The 21,780-nt window shown below is 39.9% G+C and overlaps 1 protein-coding gene across 4 annotated transcripts in view; it reads right to left on the bottom strand.

Moving 5' to 3' along the window:
* Window positions 1-63: 63 nt before the first annotated feature.
* LOC117956791 (exostosin-1c) overlaps window positions 64-21,780 on the bottom strand; it is a 78,142-nt gene continuing 56,425 nt past the window's right edge. For all 4 annotated transcript variants that reach the window (XM_034892047.1, XM_034892046.1, XM_034892048.1 and 1 more), the window contains exons 3-12: window positions 12,926-13,019; window positions 10,176-10,283; window positions 6,687-6,806; window positions 4,525-4,657; window positions 3,266-3,384; window positions 3,038-3,133; window positions 2,579-2,665; window positions 2,308-2,468; window positions 937-1,108; window positions 64-819 (exon numbers count right to left, since the gene is read on the bottom strand). In XM_034892047.1, the coding sequence (XP_034747938.1) occupies window positions 634-819; window positions 937-1,108; window positions 2,308-2,468; window positions 2,579-2,665; window positions 3,038-3,133; window positions 3,266-3,384; window positions 4,525-4,657; window positions 6,687-6,806; window positions 10,176-10,283; window positions 12,926-13,019 (1,276 nt within the window). In that variant the 3' untranslated portion in view covers window positions 64-633. The remainder of the gene's footprint in view (window positions 820-936; window positions 1,109-2,307; window positions 2,469-2,578; window positions 2,666-3,037; window positions 3,134-3,265; window positions 3,385-4,524; window positions 4,658-6,686; window positions 6,807-10,175; window positions 10,284-12,925; window positions 13,020-21,780) is intronic.

The following is a 21,780-nucleotide window of genomic DNA, read 5'->3' as shown; positions in this document are numbered from 1 at the left end:
TGAAAATAAATCTCCCAGACTGCTTTGAATAGAATGTGTGTGCCAAGTAAAGGACAAATACTTTAAGTGCAGCATCATTCCAGAATTTGCATTTATAAATCATTTTATTGGTTTTACAGTTAGCATTTTGATGTGAATTGATCTGTTTCCAAGGCAACAGTCCCTGCAAGTAACGATGAGACACCATTTGGTAGATGGAGTGCATGGCACCAATACCAGTCCCTTCTGGCATTATGCTGAGCCATTTTCTGTCTTTTGTCACAGCGAAAGCACTGACATTTGAAGTGTTCAGCGCCCCTTTTTGCTGTCCAATAGAGATTGCCCTTTCTCAGCGGGAGGCCCAATCACAGGGACTCTTTCAAGGCCCCTAAATGTCCTCCTTTGTGTTCTTACCAGACTCACAGAGGTGGGAGAATCATTTGAAGCTCTTTTCAAACTTGTATAGGCCCATTCCTCTCTATTTATATGTATACAGTCCACCAGGGTCTGTCTCATGATTATCACTGGCACGTTGTCTACATCCCAGACAGTCTAGAGTATCCCATCGTGACTGTCCACCACTAAGTGGTCCATTTGCCTGTCAAAAAGGCCACTAGACCAGACCTTGATGCTTCCAAGCCTTTCTGTCCATTTTCATGCTCTCTCCAGGTCTTTGTACTTCTTGCGGAGGACAGACACTTGATCTTTGAAGAGTACAGGGTCAAGGCGAAACTGAGAGTGGACCAGAGGCATGTAGCCAAACCAGTTGGCGAAGGTGTTGACACACTCCTGCCGCTGGTTAAAGTGCTCTGGGTTGGCCCAGGGGACACTTTTTGTACCCTGAGAGGTAGACAAAGACAAGGTCATCTATCATCCAGCACTGATCTGACATTTGATTCAACAGCATCAATAAACTACAGCCTTGAACACAAGTTTTAAAGACAAATGGCTACCTACCTGTGGACTGGGCAACTCTTTGTACTGCTTCCTTTGAGCCACTTTGACTGGCGGCAGGTGTGTTACAGCAGAGACCAGGAAGTTCATCAGGATGTCCTCACAGTTGGAGGTGCGATCCACCAGAGTCCGCAGAGACTGGGGCAGGTAGTAGGAGAACAGGTAGTGGTAGTACCTGTGGGGCAAGGAAAGTGTTCTACAGGTATGTGTATAATGAAATTAAAATATAAAAGAATGGATAGGACATTTGCAAGGATATTCTTAATGAAAGCAAACAGGTTGCAGACATTGGATCACCGTTACCACTTCCAATAACTAACATGGAAATCAGGGTTCAACTCACAGTGCAAAAACAAGTTAGAAAAATAAAGCACATAAACTCATACAAATTCAAAATAGAAATTTGAAGAAGCGAAGATCGATTACCCAAGTTTCTCAAACAAAAAAGGACTGCATAAGTTCAGTTGTTATAATATCTTCCAGGATTTCTACCTCCTGGCCGTTGAGTAGGAGTTTTTTTAAACTGCACGTAAATGTGTCGCCAGGGGTAGGGCTGTCCGAAATCAATACAATCATTTTTTAGTCACATTTGTTTATAAAAAGGCTTCTGGGCAACAATTTAAAAATGATTAACTTCAGGTTCATGGAACAATTAGACATGATAAAAGTAGTATTTCAAAAAACAAAAGCAGTTATCTTCTTACCTCTGGCCTCTATTACACATTGTTCTATTATTCATCTTGCAGGAATATTTTGTCACATTTCACAAGTGTGCAAAACCTGATGTTTTGTCTCGCAATTATCTCTAATCACAATGTCAGGCTCTTAGACAAGCACAGCTAAACATTTATCCAAAAATGTATCGTACAGAATAAAGAGATCTCTGCAATCTAATTTATCATAGGTGGAGGGCAGGCAGCAGCACCTGTTTGGTAACAGACATGGTAGCTTCTACAGACACGAGTAGATGGTGTGATGTATGTTGATATGTATCTGGGCCAAGTTAACCATTTCACCACCCGTGGCATTTGATATTTATAGATAAAACTATCTAAACTAAACTCAACCCCTGTGATACAATGCATATGTTCTCTAAAACTTGAGTTTTCAAGACAGGAGATTTTACTAAAGTGCTTTTCATTCAGCTGCTAATTACATTACGCATTACATGTATCCAACTTGGCACCCATGGTTTTTCTCCCAGTCCTAAGACATGCATAAGGTAATGGTAACTAAATTGCCAGTAGGTGTGAGTAGGAGCGTGAATCTAACCCTGTCTGGTGACCTGTCCAGTGAAAACATTAAGAGAGAAAATAACACAAAAAAAAGAAGCTTTATATAGAATTTTCAGTCTGCTACAGTGTGTTGGTGTACCTGTGATAGAAGGCAGCTCCAGTCAGGACGATGGAGTAGTCGTTGGTCCATTTGGAGGTGTAGCCCCAGGCGCGCTTCAGGGGATCCCAGAAGTGGCTCCTGGGAGGGTAGCCCACGATCCGTTCAGGGAAGCTCCGCCACACCAAGAAGGCAAAGTTCACCTTCAAGGATACACATATAACAATTAAATAATGTTGCTACTTTTTCAGGAATATTGATTTTTATGTGTGTGCAGTTCTGCTGTATTTATTACTAACACATGAACACACACCTCACTGGTCAGCAGGACTGTATCCTCGTCCAGACTCAGCACTGCTTCTGTCTCTATGGCAACATGAGGTAGGAAACGACTGGTGGTCTGCGATAGAAGTACAATAGTAAATACCTGGTACTGTAGACTATACAGTATGTTGTCTGGCTTGTGTTTAGAGAGATTATGAGAATCACTATAGACTTAAAAAAAGAAAAGAAAAAAAAGACAGCGAGAGGGAGACCGAGAAGAAATGTTAAGGATGAGTGACATTTATGAAACCGAATGCCACACGGATCGGTGGGCATGTCAGATATACGTGGTTAGAAAGAGAGAAAAATAGACATCAAGGAGAATGACCAGAGAAATGCAGTAACAGAGCTCGATACTGAAAGAAAGAAAGATACATAAACAGACTGAGCGACTGACAGTTTGTCATGCCGTCGCTCAGGTGTCAGCGTGCCTGGCTTTGGCTCTCACCTTCCTCCTGCCGTCTGTCACAGTGAGGGGGACGGGCATGGGAGGCCATTTGCTCCGAATAGGTGGCGGCTTCTCGCTGTTCCAGAGAATGATGATCTGGAAGCGGCAGGGGAAAGGAGGTTTACACAACACATACAGAGATAGATGAATTAGACTGATTACAAATGGCTGCCACCATTGATCATCCAGCAGGGGCTATTTGTGGCTACATTATATTTAATTCTCTACCTGCGAGCAGTATTTTGACTTGGAGACCACCTGAAGCAGCTTCATGATTGGCTGAGACTGGGAGACCAATGGGGTAACAGCATGGATGACAGCAGTGAACTCTTGACCTGGACTGACCCCTGAACAAGGGTAAGAGAGAGTGTGTTACCTAGGTGCTCTTTGGTACAAGAAAAATATGAAAGTGTATCTGTGTAATTCCATCAAAGATCATCAGGACATTTAAAGCTGCTGCTCTACTGAGGGTCTCAAAAGAGCATTGTGCTAGAGAGCAATAGACTGCATCAAATTTAGCCAGGATTGTCCCAATTTTAAAACAAAAACGCACGCATCAGAATTAGCTTAACAATGTCACATCAATGCAGGTCAATCTCAAGTGTCATGCAGTGATTGTGACAGTCACTCATTTTGGTGTTTTTCACACACTCCTGCCACACATTGTATCTCTCATGCGGTAAAAATTATAACTATAATAATATATTTAATATGTCGCAGCGCCCAAAATTTCTCTGGCCACCCTGCTCTCACTTTAGAACCGGCAGGAATCAAGCATGTCTCCCCTGAAGTTCTTAGTCGAGCTTGCCACTTAACAGCCAATCAAAAAAAAAGAAAGGGGCTACACAATAGCCAATCAGAAAATAGCACTATTGTATCTGAGTAAGATTGAACACAACAACCAATGAAAAAAGCATATCCTGGAATTGTTCTGCCTCACAATTTAGCTACAACATCTTCCGAAAGTTATGTTCACCCACAGAGGAAACCGCCGGAGCTCCGAGCATCGCTTTGAGCACAGAGTAAGTCATCTCCTGTTTTACTGTTACAACTAATTCACAACTTGCTTGATACAAACAATAACAACTTGAGCAATTATTAATAACAACAACAAAAACACAAATAATATTAATGAAACAGCCCCATTTCCTTCAACCCGCTCCCCCTTTGACCCTCTGACGAGGGGGTGGGTGGGGGGGATGTCAATCTTACCCGTCTTTGAAACTTGAGAGCCCTGTTAATGTGCACTGAGTGTCTTTAAATCCATTTAAATAATACACTGTATTTCTATCATATTAGAGCATGATTGCAAAATTCAAACTATTACAGACAAAGACTTCAGTACATTTTTATTATGACTTGCTGGTTGGGTGTTGCTTGCTCATCTCTACCTCCACAGCTCTGACATTCTAGTCTCATCAACATCCCTGAAGTGCAGTCAGGATTTGCGTGTTGTGCAGACTCTTTTGAATTAAGAGTGTGTTTACCTAATCCCAGGTAGTAGAAAGGGAAATGTGCGAGATGAGTGGAGTACTCTGGCAGGACCAGCAGACCTCCTGGCAGGGAGTTCCACATGTACTTGTTCCTCGATATGTGAGAAAACACACGGTCCTTAATGATCTGCAGAGGGTAAAAGGACAAAGTTGGATAAGGGTTATAATGTGCGAAGCAGAGAGAACATGTTCACTGTGTTGTAAAGTGGCTTTTGTGCTCATCTAGCATAAGCCTGCACCATACTTATTTCCTCTAAGCCCGTGGAGGAGAGTCTTGGAGCTTAATGTAAACTCTACTGCAATTCAACACCTGACACACTTGTATTTGCATATTAAAGCAACTTTGAATGAAATGCTCTGTGTACTTCCCATTTAACACCAACAGGAGGTGTCCACACAGCAACACCAGCATGTAGTTGCTCAGGAGCCCTCTGCCTCACTGACCTCAGGCTGACTGCACAGCTGTCTCCCATGGGGAGAGGTTCCCCCCTGCATGCTGTATGTTTATAAGCAGCTTATCACCAACCTCCAGAACCTCTTCTTTATTATCTCTAGCATAAATCCCCAGCAGCAAATACATCAGGGGCTGCCAGACTTGCCTTTATAAACATCAGAATGCAAAGCCTTCCACTCACTTTGATTTCTTCAGATTTCAGTGGTGTTAAATATGTTGTTTCCCCACATTTCCTTATGTGCTAAAACGTGACACTGGCAGTGTGTGCCAAACTGCTCATATTAGGAGGTTGTTTTTTGTCATGTCTCGTCTAACCCTTGGGCTAACCTTCAAATGACATTCTCTTAGCTACAGCAACTACCTTTGAAGTGCATCTCTTCAGACGGAAGTCTAAAACTAAAAACGGACAGGGAAAGATATATGTATGAGCAAAACTGGATGCTAGATCTGAACAGGGAAAATATCCTAAGCAGTGCTGTGTTTCTGCTTTATATTGCAATGACTCTTTCAAAAGATGAACCCAAAGCGCTGAAGGTACATGTCTCAAAGTCTGAGACAGAAACTGGCAGGTTGCGACTGATATTTGCAATGTAATGACATATCATTTCTATACATTAGGGGATTTCCCAGTTCAGGAGCACCTGATGTGGAAAGCTTTGAAATGTTCTCGAGACCTAGAGTACAATCAGAGTTGCGATAGTGAAAGAGTTGAAATGTAGAGCATTGGCCAACCCCATAATCATAATGATAGAAGGGTGGTTTGATTCAAATGTGAAAAGCCTTTCGGAAAGTGGACTGATGATAGTACACGGCCAGTGAACCGCAGAGAGGTAGCAACTATGGCTGTGTATTCAAAAGAAAATGTGCTTACAGCAGTGGCTTCTTTTTGTACATGTTTTCACTGGATGTTGCTGCACATTCCTCAACTTCCCTGAATTGTGTATTAGCAGAGGTCCTAGTGGGTCGAAGGTAAGATGTGGTATGATACTGTCAAAGTCGTACTACTAGATTACTAGAGACAAGCATTTGAAACCGTTTATGAGTTTAGTTTTGGTTAACTTTGACAGACCGTCTCAACAGTGCAATAGTGACATAGCAGCTATTTAGCATTTTTTTTGACTGCTCAGACACAGGGGTGCTACAGAAAAAAGGCATCCCTCGCCATCAAAGATGTGGTTGTGGTTGAGGTGGAAGGCAAAGAGTTGGGGGCATGATAACACCTAGGGTATCAGCAGGGGGTGGCTGGGAGAGATCCCTCTGCCATCAGCAGACGCACTGGGAATAAAGGATCAAAAAGGCCGGAATGGTGGTCCCCAGCTGATGACCCGTTGGTGCAGGTGTTTGATCTGTCTCCTCCTGAAGGCTTCACTAGAGGTCTATTCTCCAAGGCACCGGTGCAGGTAGACCAGCAACCATGTATCTCAAACTGCACTTCCCCCTTTCCAATAAGTAATTTTTTATGGAAATAATGTACGATCCTTTGATATGGAATGACCGGCTTAGGCAAGAAATGGCACAGCCCAGAACAAAATAGCGCTAGCATGTTGCCAGCTGACTAGCATGTTAGAGGTTAGCTCATCAGCTACTGTAGTTTACCAACTAGCCATGCAAGTATTCACTGCCTCCCCGAGCTTCTAGAGCCACATAAAGCCTGGACTTTCTGTGACGGGGCCTTTATTGCAGAGTGTGTGTTAAGGCTGACCTCCAGTGTGGTGAGGACTATCTTGTCCACAGAGGAAAAGTAGGCTTCCCACAGCATCTGGGTCCTCTGTCTGAAGGCCAGCACTCTCTCATTCCCCACTGCTCTCACTGTGGATGGCACCTGAAGACAAAAGATGAGAAGAGTAAAACATCCAGACAGGGAAAAAAACATTAAAAAAGAAGAACAGAGAAGCCCTTTACTTTGTATGTGGTTTTTAAAGCAAGTTGTGTCTCTTAAAATAGACTATAAAAGAGAAAAAGAAGTAAATAGCATTTAAGTGATCAAAATTGTGTAAACTGAACTGAGTGGCTTAATTTGGCAACCCCCCAAGAAAATTTAGTGTGTTTTTCAGATAATTAGACATTAATTAGTAAAGACCACATTTGGTGGTTTCAGGCGAATCACCAAAATTGATTTTTTCACTTAGCGAGTTAAGCTCAGCGGCTCAATGCAAGTGGAAGAAAGCCATGTTGAACTGAGAAAAGTGGGAGCAGTTCTAGTTCTTTAAATTCTCCTTGTTTTTTTAACCTTTCAGTTTCTATTCACATACCTTCCCTCTTCTACATTTTACTACTTCAACTTTCTCTTTCTCCCTCTACTTCCTACTTTCTTCATCATTTTTTCTACATCAAGGTTGGCCTCACTAAACCGTCGTCCTGGCTTTGTCTGAAGTGTCTGCCCTCACTCAGCCTCTTCTGCACAAACTTCACACTTCTTAACCTCAGATCACAGGTCGTGTGAATGTGTGTGTGTATATTATATAGTTTTGCAGGTGGATTTAGTGCCACTGATGAGGTCAGCTCATTCAGTCACATTCTGCCCTAAATTGAAAATGTCTCTCCTGCTCTGAGCTCTCAGGGGCTTGTTCCTGGACCTTTAGCTGAGGGCAAATTCATGTTTTCATATTGATGGAAATCAATGAAGAGGAGACACAATGTATTTTGTCTGAGAGAGAGATAAAGGTTGTAGCTGAGAGTGAGAGAGCCGGCTTTGCTTGCTCATTGTGTTTGTGTCTGTGTGGGACGAGACACATACACACAGGATGAGAGAGCGAGTGCTTTTGAATTGAAGCTGGATTAAGGACTCAACTATGGGTGTTCAATCTCAAAGGGCCCTAACCTGTACCTGTTTGATACAGGTAATAGAGAGTCTTTCTTTCATTGGTCTCTCTGAAAAAAATGAAGTGCTCTCCTGTGGTTAATTTTCCATGATCTTAGACAAATCACCATCCACTACAGTATTGTAGTAGAAATTGAAACATTGGCATTTAAACAAAGTTAAATACTTTAGGAGCACACAGCCCCATACAGTGGATGTTTCTCAGTAACTATTTGTACATTTAACCAAAGATAAAGCTTCTGTATGCTTAGCACTGATGTAAGGAGAAAAATATTGATTCTGCATTAAAAAGATTATTATTTTCTTTTTTTAAATTGAATTTTTGACTGCTAAGAAATTGGATGAAAAAATAATAAAGGGTCAATTTGTTTACAATCAGTTATGACTTCATTTTGACTCTCGACTTGAAATTATTTGATAAAACTATGTTATGAGAAAGTACACAGCAAATCATCTCTTTATTATTCTAAGAATAAATGCACTTTGACAGCAGCCAATCGTGTTGCGCGAACAGGACGAGAAGATATGTTTGGGAATGCGGACCAGAAGAAATACCTGACTTACTGTGTACTGGAAACACAAAGTCTGACCCGGGACTTGCTGTGTAAACCCTGATTCAGCGGCATTCACCTGTTATCTAATTCCTCTACACGATTTCCGGTTGCCTACTACTTCAACTGCATTCAAATATTAGCTATGACTTCTTTTGACATACATATTGACTTTATATTACCGTTTAAAATATACTGTACTATGGCTTTTTTTTTCCATACACTATACCATGACTTTTTTGTCCCTTTTTCAAGATGCTATACTATAACTTTTTACCTCTCTTTTTTTTCTTTTTACTTTTTTTTAATACATACTATACAATGACTTTCACTTTTTTTGACATACTATACTATGATTTTTTTTTATCAGTTGTTTTACATACTTTTTTATTGTTTTTTACAACTTACTATGGTATGACTGTTTTCAACCATATCTTTCAGTGGCACAGTGGCTCAGTTGTTAGCATTGCAGCAACTAGCCCCAGATAATAGGCAAGACTCTGACCCAGGTTTGATGCCCAGCCATTTTCATTGCTTTTGTTCCACATAAAATACTATGACTTTTTTCGACATAATGTGCTTTTACTGTTATCAACATAAATTCTTTGGTGGCACATGGGCTCAGTGGTTTGCACTTCTGCCAACAAGACACCACTAAGTAATCTCCACAGATTCTAACCCAGGTTCAATACTCCAGTCCAGGCTGGCCCCTTTCATGAGGTTATTTTCGACATAATAATATGACTTCTTTCGGCATACATACTTTTAGAGTTTTTACATAGAGTTTTTATTACTTATTGTGACATGCAAATGACTTCATCAATTTTTTAAACATACTATACTAAGACTTTTTTAATAATACTACGACTTTTATTTAATCATTTTTTTACCAGGGCTCTTAGTCAAGAACCACCTTTTTAGAGTCCAAGACAAGGACTAGTCGAGACCAAGCCAAGAACGAGTCCAAAGAGGTTGGAGTCCAAGACAAGGCCGAGTTCTGCTCGTAAAAAAAAATAACTCAGTGCTGAGAAATTCCTGATGATTTCTAACACCAAGTTTGATTATGGCAGAATTGGCTGACATGTTCGTTTGTTACAGTGTGTGTGAATCAATGAAAACAAATGGCAATAACGTTAGCTGGGCAAGCGGATGCAGGGTGTACGAAGATAATCTAGTGTGTGATTGGTTATCAGGTGGCTAGTGTTTCATTTCCCCCCAAGGGCATGCAGATGCAGGGCGTGCCGTCCAAGACCGGACTTATCCTTATCACAGCCTTGTTTTTTTCGACAAAGAGTACATATTACTGTTTTCAACATGAAAGATTTTGAGGCACACTGGCTCAGTGGTTTGTACTGATGCCAACAGTAAACCAGCAAGTACTAACTGCAGAGATGTGACCCATGTTTAATGCTCAGTCCAAGCTTGCCCCTTTCAAGATGGATTTTCTCGATATAATGCTATGACTTATTTTTCTTAATATAATTGACTTTTAAATGTTTTTTTTTGGACAGGCTGCATAGTGAAATCAGGACATTTGCACTAAAACAGCTTAAACTGTTTCAATCCTCAGTATTTACACAGGGTTTGTTCAGGCACTGTATTTAGTGTATGTTACCAGAGTTTTGGCAGCACAAGAAGCATAAAAAATATAACTATATAACTACATACTGTATTGATTGAAAAGCGTAGTGTAGCTCTAGCTCACCCGTGCGTCCCTTCAACACCCTAAAGGTAAATCCGGCTATCAAGATGTCCTAGTCATGTGTCTTTATTAGTGTGCACCTGTAAATAAGCGTGAACAAATACTTAAGTGTGTTACCTGTAGTAGTAATCGCTCATCTCCCTCAATGACTGCCTGGTTCCACTGAATGACATCAGAGAAAGGCAGCTCCCAACCGTTGCTTAGGAGCACTGGGATACACGCTGCCTGAAAACACAAACCCAAATTTAGAGTCTTAGGGAGAAAGTGACACTGATAATCCAACTGATAACATGTAGAGACCACTGAAGAACCCATAGACATATCAGCTGCAGTTTGACTGGGTTTGTCACTTACTGTAGTATGTCATGACTGCATTAATATAATACAATCTGTCTGAGTTCAGTTCCAGCTGCTTGGCGATATGATATCCCAGATAGCAGACAATATATTTTATACCTTTGTGTGTAAATGCATGTGCAGTTAAGTGTGTATGTCCCTGTAAGGATGCTGAAGTAGCGTTGCTCAATTATGGAAAAAAGCATAATCCCGATTATTTTGGTCAATATTGAAATCACCATTATTTAGCACGATTACTCATTGACTTTTGGAAAAATTTAGCAATTATTGAATTTAAATACAGTGAAACAGTGAAAACATCTTGAATTGTAAAATTTCCCATAATACTTTTCCATTTATATTTTCTTTTTTGGGAGAACAAGAAGGAACAGGTTGATACGTGGAGGCATCATGCTTTAATTAAGCTTTAATTCACTGACATTCGTTTTTGATGTTGTTCCGTTTTTTGCTACGGAGCCCTCTTTTGGTCTCCCCCTTCTCACTATCTGTCCTCCTTTTCCCATTTCTCTCCACTGCATTCTCATCCCATCCTGCTCTTCTCTGCCTTCTACACATTGTGTTCGGGAGTGTTGATAGGTCTGGGTGCTATTTATTCCTCTCCTTTTTTTCTAATTAAACCACCAGAGAACAGCAGCAGTAGTAGCTAAAATTGGTGGAGATCAAACACTCAGTTTGGCCCACCCGGGCACCCAAGCTCCCGCATTTCATCTGAGAATAAACCTGCTGAAGGACACCCGAACAAATAGGGGGACTTGTATGTGTGTGTGTACGTGTCAAAATGAGCCGCAGGTTACAACAAGGTCACACAGAGACTCCCAGAGTGATAATCCAAGGCCTCTAAATTTAAAAATTCGCCTGAGTCTTTTTCCCAGAGAGATGAGGCACTCTGGGGGAGAGTTTCAAACATCTCAATCCCTTCCTGCTTAGAGGTAGGGTAATAGGAAAGCATATGTGTGCTGTGTAGTTGTTTTTGGTTTGTTTGCATTTGGAGATAGAGAAGGCGGAGGGTTTGAGTAAATGCTTATGTGCAAATGTGTGTCTGTGTATATATTGAAAAGCTGGCAGCAAGTGTCCTACCACACTGGTACTGGTAATTGCCAGTTCTTTTGTGGGCTTGGCTGGGACTAAAAGAGAAAAAAACACAACCAAAAAATCTTAAAAAGTGCCTTGAATGGAAAAGAGAGAGGATGGCAGGGAGGAAAAGACGAAGAAAGACAGGACAAAAAAAGAAGACAGGAGGAGAAAGGGACCATGACTGCTGCCAAGCCAAGTGGGTTGTTGGTGTGGAATTGTCCATTCAGCAGACATCAGCGGTAGTGGGGCAGGCTGCCACTCCTACGGATGCTTCCGGACCATTCACACACACACACAAACAAACACACACACACACACAAACAAACACACACACAAACACACAAACAAGCAGTGTGGCCAGGGAACATTGTATCAGCCAGAGAGTTCAGTGTTCAGTAAATATAAAAAAAAACACTACTGCTTCCTGCACTGGTGTGAGACCATCACCTTGGGTGGCAGAGAGAGAACTGACGGACTGGTTTAACTGTTCTCTCACTCCATTGACTTTGTGGTTTCTTCATCGTTTGTGTACTTGCTTACTCGTGTACATTTCACTGATAGACTTCAATGAACAATTTCAGTGTTTGCGTAAGTGTGTGTGTCCATCCATGTGTGTGTTAATGGACCTATTTTAGTTTAAAAAGGCCTAGCAAATAGCAAATAAAGGCGTTATGGTTAGATATGCACTTAACACAACACAATGGTCTGGGGAAAACACTTTCAGATGTGACCATTAAGGTGTCAATAACCAAAAAACTACATAAACCATGGCTCTGGAACATAAACATTCTGCATCCTGTGCACTTCCTTGTTGACTGAATTGTATAGGAGCTGGCATGCGAAGCAGAGTGGTTTCCCGGAAAAGTGTAATGTGGTCGGTCACATAACAACAGTTCTATCCAGAGGAAAGTACTGCAGCTAATGTTGTTTCGATGATTGCTGTGTTGGCATGTAGTATGTACAAATGTCAGCTGAGTGTTTATATGTGCCTCAGAGAAAACGGCGAGTCCTAAAGTTCCCAAGCAGGATGAACAAGAACAGTCTTACAAAGACTATAGAATACAAAAGACAACATTAACTGACAGTATTATGGTACTGTATGTGTCTGTGTTAGTGAATGGTTTATACTTGTTAACACATGCAGTATTACACAATATCAATGATTGTGTGCAAGACACAATAGATGATGGGCGTCTGGCGTCTGACTCATGTGTTTCTCAAGCGTCGAGCCATCACTGGGGCTGAACACATTTACACCGACAGTGGAAGCAGAGAGGATTGAGGAAAAGGTTTTCAGGGCCTTTAATGCAGAGGAATGCAGGTCATTTGGCTAACCAAAACTTCAGTAATAAATGTTGTTGATGGTGTTTAACGCTTTGAATTTTACACACACACACACACACACACACACACACAATTTATATATCTATATTTACCTGTAGCGACTCTAGGAAGCGAAAGGAGCCTAGGCGTCGACCTCGAGGCACCAAACAGAAGGTGGAGTTGTGTAGAAGCTCCTGGTAATCAAACCTAACAATGAGAGAAAAAACAATTAACAGACCATTATGGTAATCTAAATGTTTTTTAAAAATGCTATTTTATATAAGGGCGGAACAACAAATCCATTTTAAAAGTAAGCAGAGTGACAATGAAGTTACATAGAAGAAGGGCTGAGATTGGAGGTTGTTGAAAGGATCTGGTAATAATCACAATTTTGATCCTGAAGAAAGAAACATCTTTAGAAACATTTTTGCTGTATGATATGGACATTTTTCCAAACGTTAGAATACGTCTAGAAAAAAAATAACTAGACCCAAAATGCTATACAGTTTAGGATTAATCTTTTAAGCTCTTTTGAAGAGCCTAAGAACTGCTTCAACAGGATAGTCACATATAAGCATAACTGCATGGAAGTATGTATTGGGACAGAGTGTAAGATGTGACCTTATGACTGTAAATCTATAGCTTTCTTTTCAGCTCTTTCATACGTCTTTGAACACACACTTCATGCAGTATGTGTAAAGATAGATGCCATGATGTTTGAAATTCTTAACAGCAAGCCTCTGGTTGGCCAAACTGTGTGTTAAAACATTCAAAAGTGTCATTATAGTGAAGTGCTTTATCTTTCGAAGACTTTTTATTTCAGAAAGTTATACATGTTTTCACAAAAATGTACACAAGGAATTGTGTAGAACATTATATACCGTTTGTTTTCATATGTATTTTCTGTTCTTGAAGATTTGATAGGGATGTAGAGCGCTACCCATTCCACTTGATTTGTGATTTAGTGGAGAATTGCTTAAGTGTCAATTATGTAAGAGATGAAAATATTAAATAGAGTTATCGTGTGTATTAGACAGGCTTTGAGTTGGGAGTTGGTTGTTGTGTGTTTGAGTGGTTGTGTTATGTATTGATTCTTATTGTGAGTATAAATGTTATGGATGTGTATTGATGTATTGTTAAAACATATGAAACCCCAGGAAGAGTAGTTACTCTTACAATGCAGTAGCTAAACAAACAAAGTGAAATAACTAAATGATTGAAAATAAATCTATAAATGGCCTGCCAGTGTGACACATGCCTCTTTTGATCTATGATATTTCACAAATCTGTCACACAGACTTTTTTGGCTTTCAATTTCTGATATGTATCCATATTGGCTCAGATTATGTGCAGTAATAAATATCCCAACTTTTTCCACCCTCTGCTGACATGTTAGCACCAGTACAAATAGCTACTGTATGATGGAATACATAACCATACTGAGCTCATAAGTAAATATGCCCTAATCTCTGTTCTCCATTTGTTTGTGTTGTAGACAAGAAGTTGGTGCCACTACTCCCACTGACTGCTGCCGTACGTTACCCGGGCTTGCTCCACACCTTCATACTCATATTTCATATTTGCGCTACGAAAAAGATGCCAAATGGAAACCTCTGCATCAATGCATGCCTTCATCTGCTGAGTGGAACAGAAAAGTACGGTTGGTGTAACAGTCTCATGGTAAAGAACTGCACAGTAAACAGACGGTAAAACAAACATGGCTTTAATGGGAGAGTTCACTCTGCTCCTCATCGTCTCATTACTTCACGACAACCCCTCCTTTAGGTGCTGCTCTTATCCTGCTCCCTCCTCGTCTTCTTTCTTGAACCTATATACCTTCTGAATCCAGCTCTCTGCTTGTTTATTTGCAGAAGGGATGTTAGTATAAAACATGCCAGCCATTAATCACTCGCTTAGTCATTTATTTAACCCTTGGTGAGTGATGAGATGCAGGCCTCTCTTTGCTCCCTGGATGAGAAAATTGGAGATTTTATTGCGGATGTTGGCATCAATTAACACTGCTACACTCAGTCCTGGACATCAAGATCTGAATGGATGTCACTGTGTGAGTGTGTATTCGATACGAATGTGTCAAAACACGCCAAACTGAGACAAATGCACACATACAGTTTACTGAAAGGAAGCCTTGTTTGGCGTTTGCCACGGTTTTGCTTGGATATTTCTCTCCTGTTGATAGAGCTTTGCTATCACCTCTGCTGTACATACACTTTACATGTGTGTGTGGGCGTGTGATGGATCTGTGTGCATCTGCAGCAGAATAAATCCTCCAGCCTTGAGCAGTGATGTATATTTGAAATGATTCTCAAAGCCAGAATATGAGTCAAGACGGTTAAAGAGATTTACACAACGTATTTCTAAGGGATTATGTGTCTAAATCTTGTCCTGAGCTTGGGATTTAGGTAAACACATTCATTTAGTCATCCATGAGTAAATTAACTTGTAGATTGCATCTGTAGGTATGTACAACCTCTCTGTGTATTTGTGTACTTGGACCAGGGGAATAAATAACTTTTAACTGAGAGTGTGTGTTGCATTTAAAAGTAATTAGGTTTAATCTCCTAAAGTAAATATATTTTGTTAGAGTAAAAATACATTAATATTTCCTTACATACAAACATTATGTGCATTACTGTAAATGTTTGTGTATGTATAGTATCTCATGTGAGACAGAGTGGCCTCCTGTATCTTGCAAGTGCCGTGAAACTGAGCTGGTTAGTCTGACCCACTTCTCTGTGTTCCTGCCGTTTGTGTGAGAGTATATATATGATATGCACATACATACACTACTTCAAGTACATCGTGCATTGTGCACAACTTTGGTCTATCTAGCCGGCTAGTCTGCTGGCTGCCGTTCTTGAAGGAATGGACTTACTTTTTTTCCCGATTTCTAAACAACAGTTGGCACTGGAACTACATGCGCAAACTCTACCTACAGTCTGCACTACAAACATTTGCCTGAGCTAAACAGTTTACATTAGCTGCTAAACTCATTCCATGCAACACAACTCTTAACACACGGCTCAAAACAGGCTCAGTGCAGCCAAACGCTCAGAGCAATCCTCACTGAGATAACACACACACACTGTCAGTCAGAACACACAGAGTAAACACACTATAGCATCAAACACCAATACAGAAAATACTAACTTTCTCATCTTAACAGTTTGTACAATTTGAGGGGCTTCACACTACTCAATAGTTTCTTTAAAGAAAAGATATATAGATTTTATGTAATATACCCATTTTTATGTAAGGTAAACAAATTATCAGTTTGCTTCAATATAGTATTTTGTCTCTAGTAATTAATGGAATTACTGTGAAAAAATAAAAAGATAAATAACAGTGACGAAGACAAATACAACGTGTGACTGATCCTGCCTCTCTCCAGCATCATGGGGCAAGTTTTCTTTATCACATTGGCTGTCTGCATCATCTCTATCACTAAGGAATGTGGGGTTTTCCATGCTTTTACCTCTATTGCTTTCTCAAAAACAGCAAGAACACAGTTTTACTATAGTAAAGGTAGTGTTTTTCACATTTGTTTTTTATAACTGTGTATGTAACCTCAGACATCTTACCTGGGCATGTTGGAATCTTTGCTCTTTTACCCGTTTCTCTCAAACAGTACAGTGTGTAATTGTTTGTAATTCTTATTTCATGTTTGTTTACCAAAAAAAAACATATGTTCAATAAGTAGTCTAAAGCAAGATACCTGCTTAGGCGTTCAGCTGAAAATACAATCAGCAGAGTTTGCTAGGCACCAGACTGAAATCTATTCTGCTTTGAATGTGTCGTTAACAGTTGTGACAGCAGTGTGTTACCAATTGAACAAAGTGTTGTAAATCCCCAGTGTTGTGCAGGATGTGTTTAAGCCATGGCATAAGTGTGTAGAGATTTGAAAACTGTGCTCAAGCAATGAAAAACAAACTAGAGTTTGGTCCATATGAACTGCTGCTGTGCAGACTGTAGCTTGAGTTTGGACATGTGACTCCGGTTGTGCCCACTACTGTTTAGCAATAAAAAAAACAAGTAAATCCTTTACAGCACTTCGTTCCAACAACAAACAAACAGGCCTGCTGTGTGTCTCCTCTACTCTGCCTCCCTCTCTCTCTGTCCTTCTTTTCTTCTTACCTTTGATTGAACATGTGTTTGTTGCTGTTGTGTGTCATAAAGATTCCACAAGAAAACATAACAAGTTGGTAAGTGTTCATATGGATAGGCTCTGGATTACAACACAATGCCAAATGACCACGTGTAAATGGGTGCCTGTGTATATGCATTTTAAAGGATTGGTTTTCCCTCATTACAGCTGAAATTACTAGAACAGTTTTGATTTAAGAATTTCTTTCAAGGAGAAAGCCAAGAATTTGCATGTTTCTTCTTCTCAAATGTGAAAATGTCCTTGTTTTGATGGTGCTATATGATCTTAAAATATATCTTTGAGGTTAGAACTGAGTCTGAAGACATTATCTTGTGCTCTGCGTGCTAAATTAAATTAACCAACACTGTAAATGCCTCTTCATGCTTATCATACAGACCAGAAAAATCCAAACATGTTCATGAGCTAATAACTTTGTGTGTCTGTAATTAAGGAGTTGGCTTGTAGGTAAACCGAGCTAAATTAAAATGACTCACTGTGTATTCATGTGTATGTGATTGCATGCATGCCATTTCATATTGTGCATGACAAGAAATGTAGTGTACTAGACTCCCTGCATGTTAATTTGAAAAAGCATTCATACTGTAGTATAATACTGTAATGTACATGCATGGACCTGCATTTACAAAATAACCAAGGGAGGATTGAAATGAATGCTGTGTGCACTGGATTGCAGTTAGCATGATTGTTATCTGTAAGCGGTCATTGTGAATGTGCTCAAATCTGCTGTGTGTGGATGTGGACTACATTAAAAAACAGATATACTAGTAGATTATGTTGTGTCAAAGTCCATATTTGAATTGAAACAGTGGATTTATGGTGTAAGTATGCAACTAAGAATGGAATATGCTATATACTGTGCAACTAACAGTTATCTTCCCTATTGATTAATCTGTAGATTTGTAGAAAATACTAAAATACTCATCACAATTTCTAAGAGAGAAAAATTGGTTAAATTAGTTGTTTTTGTTTGACCATTAGTCTAATATACAATAATAACATAATATAAAAAGCAGCAGAATGTATCTGCTCAGCACCAAACAACTCCTGATGAATTCTAATGTTCTATGGGTCTGCTCTACAATATGCAAAAACATTGTGTACCTAAGGCTTTGACACTAGGTATTGTCCGAATGCATTTTAATCTCATCTGTATTCTCTTAGTTGCACATTTAGTGATTGTGTTTGTTAAAAGACTAATTGTGCAAACACTTATATCTGTAGAAGTCAGCACTGCTCTGTCACACATGTGTCTTCATGTGGCTATCCTTTTTCGTATTTCTGTTTCTGATCTCTCATACAGAGACGTAAATAGAGACACCGAGTTTCTCACACCCATCCTGTGTGACACACACACACACACACACACACACACACACACACGCACGCACGCACATGTCAAGGCATTGGTCTCAGTGTGATACCACTATCATTGAAGCTGTGTTTACTAAAATTGCACCATTCTGAGTCACTGACTGCTTACGTGTGTGTGTGTGTGTGTGTGTTTGGTATTGTCTGATAACCAAATCTGCTTCTCCTCGACACTATCATCTTCAGATCCAGATAAACCCATAAGCTTCGCCGTCCCTGACTGACTTGTTTCTCCGTTATATTTGTGATTTGTTTATTTCTACTATAAACCAAAAATGACACTCACTCCGTAGATTCCTCTTTCCTTTCTAGCTGAAATGTATACTTCTTCCTCATGTACACTAAACACTGACCATTCAACGAATATTGAAAGTAAAAACGGAGAGAAGAGGATGGAGGAGAAGAAGGAGGGAGGGTGGATGCTCTTTGATTGACAGCAGCTTCTGGTCAGTTCATCTCCGCTCTGCTTCCTGCAAAAGGTCAGGTGTTAATAGAGCGTGTGTGCTCCTGTATATGTGTGTATGCATGTGTGTCCCTGTTCATGAACACAAGTGTGTAGTTGACCAAGGTTATGGATTATCTGCCACAGCGCTAACAGGACACTGTCAATACTTTTTTTACTCATGTACACCTCATCGAGCACAACGAGACCTGAGTGGCAGGAGCAACTGTAATTTCCACACACACACACACACACACACACACACACACACACACACACACACACACACACACACACACACACACACACACACACACACACACACACACACACACACACACACACACACACACACACACACACACACACACACACACACACACACACACACACACACACACACACACACACACACACACACACACGGCTAACCACTGCCACTGTACAATAAAATTAAAATGTACTGTGTATCATGTACTGGAAAATTACATTGTTTAATTTTCAGCCTTTAAAATGCAGAAATTAAGAATATGAAGGAAACAATGTAGGCCACAAACAAATTTAGGCATATAAGAATATTACAGGGCACATGGCGGTATAGTGTTTAAGAATCACATCATACTGTGATCTCAAACTCAGTTTGATTCTTTGGTATCGCTGCCATTACCCCTCTTCACTCCTCACATTTCCAGCCACTTCTCTACTAAAACAAACTTAAAAATCTTTAGCATATCCAGAATTCTGCAACTCCTGCTCTGGTGACCACATCACCCCTCCATTATCAGCTTCCCCAGCTCCTCAACAAAGTTCCATTGCAGTCTCCATTTCTTCATGCTAGCTTCCAGTCCCCTCCACCCAGGACCAAGCACAGAACCCGGGGTGACACAGAATTCTCCAAGCCACCCTATTCCACTAGAACAACTTCTCTATTAAAACTCACCTTTTTAAAACTAAAACTTGTATGCCATGCTCTACTCTGCACATGCATTGTGTTTTAGATGTGTTTTTTTCATACCCCAACTCATAACAATCACATGTATTATTATTTCTTCATTATTTATTTTTTAATTACATAAATGCTTTTCATCCAATAGTCACACACGACACAAATAAGTGGGGAAGTGATCAATATGCCAACTACTATACTTCATGTTATATTGACTACTAGTTTTGGTATAATGGAGCAGTATAGGCTGAATTCTATTTCCTTTTTGTAATTTTACATTACTGGCATTTGGCCTATTATCCAGAGCAACTCAAAATGAGTTAGTAATATGACACTACATCTACTGTGTGATATAAGGCCACATTATGCACATAATACAGATAATAAAATAAAAGGCATGTTTTGGGGAGACAAAGGATAGAAAAATGATAAAGACAGAGGGAGAGAAGTATCTATGCAGCCAGCTGCTGCAGCCTCTGGGAGTCAGGAGGAAGGGAGGGTTGGAGGAGAAAAAGCTGTGTCTGCAGGCAATGGGTCAGGCGTTTGGCTACAACAGACACTAAACATGCCATCAGACAGAAGTAGAGGAAACATAATGTTGATGTATTTTATTGTAAGTCAAGCATTATTTGGACAATATAGCACCATGAAACCCAATTGTAAGAATGGACCAAATTGTGAACACCAAATTGTAAAGACTACAGAGCTGGGAAAGGGAAAACAGATCCAGAGAGTTAGAAAAGAGAGAGAGTGAAAGGCAGAGGCTTAACAGACAGTTCAGGTTTCAGTATGCAGAGGAATGAGGTATTCTAGTATCCACTTGCATTAAACAGAGAGAAAGAGAGAGAGAGAGACAAATGTGAAGGATGTCTTGGTGATGTCACACGGAAACAACATTGCCCATAATCTTTACTTTTCCTCCCACTCACCATCCCTTCTGTCATCATTTCAGTAATCTCCATGTCAAGAAAAAAATAGACCGGTGTTTGCGTGTGTGTGTGAAAAGTCAACATGAGAAAGATAAGGTGCATCCAGATGCTAAATCCTATTCTACAGCTGTTGTACTGTTAGAACTAAGAACTGTCTCCCCCCCACACGCACGCACAAACGCACACAAAGTTACGTCCCAGCTTCATCAACTGTCTAATAGCAGATGGACAGATAAGCCATTTCCTAAAATCACTGAATCTTATTAATCATCTTTTCTGTCACTCTTTTCCTCCTTGTTTCCTCTTCCTCATCTTTTAGCACCTTGATGGCAATCCAGTTTGACTATCACAAAAATGAAAGCTCTTTTTCAAATTATGAAATGTCTGAAAAGGGTGTCGATGCATGACAATGCTCGCACAAATATTAAAAGTTAAACTTATTAGGATCAAATTAGCCAGAGCTGCAGTGGATATTCACAGGAGCCAACATGAAATTATACACATTGAATTGAATCCCAGAGCTTTTCTACTTGAAGATCCTGCAAAGATTTGAAAGATCAAGTGAGGAAATGCAACATGAATAAACATTTGGAGTTGGAGTGCAATTAAAATGGTCTAAACTGTGAACCTTGTCCATGCCACCAGAGCCTTGGTGCTCTGCACACTCTTTGAATGAGGCTTATGTACTGTATGTGATGTCAATGTCAATCTCCATAATGTCAGGTTCTTTTTTTCTGTTCCTATCTATAAAATGATTAAAAAAACACTACTGTAAGCATATAAGACGGGCTAGACACAAAACTAGTACTCTAGCCACATGTCTCAACTTAAAACAGAAAAATCCAGAAGAAAAACACTCAGAAAATGGATATTTCACAAAGTTATTTCTACAGATATGTCTGTGTGTTTCTTATTTCCTTTAAGAAAAAAGCCAAAAAAATGCAAATACAAAACTTCTCAAATACAAAAACCTACACATACTTGAAATAACTATATACATAAATTTATAGAAATAAGTAATTATAAATTGATAAAATGGTGAAATATAATAAGAAGGCCTATTGTGTGTATATATTAGTGTGTGTATTTTTGTGTTGGTT

This window comes from Etheostoma cragini, chromosome 14 (assembly GCF_013103735.1).
Source record: "Etheostoma cragini isolate CJK2018 chromosome 14, CSU_Ecrag_1.0, whole genome shotgun sequence".
Taxonomy (NCBI): Eukaryota; Metazoa; Chordata; class Actinopteri; order Perciformes; family Percidae; genus Etheostoma; species Etheostoma cragini.
Note: the sequence above shows the minus strand (reverse complement) of the source record. Positions and strands in the feature narration are given on the sequence as shown.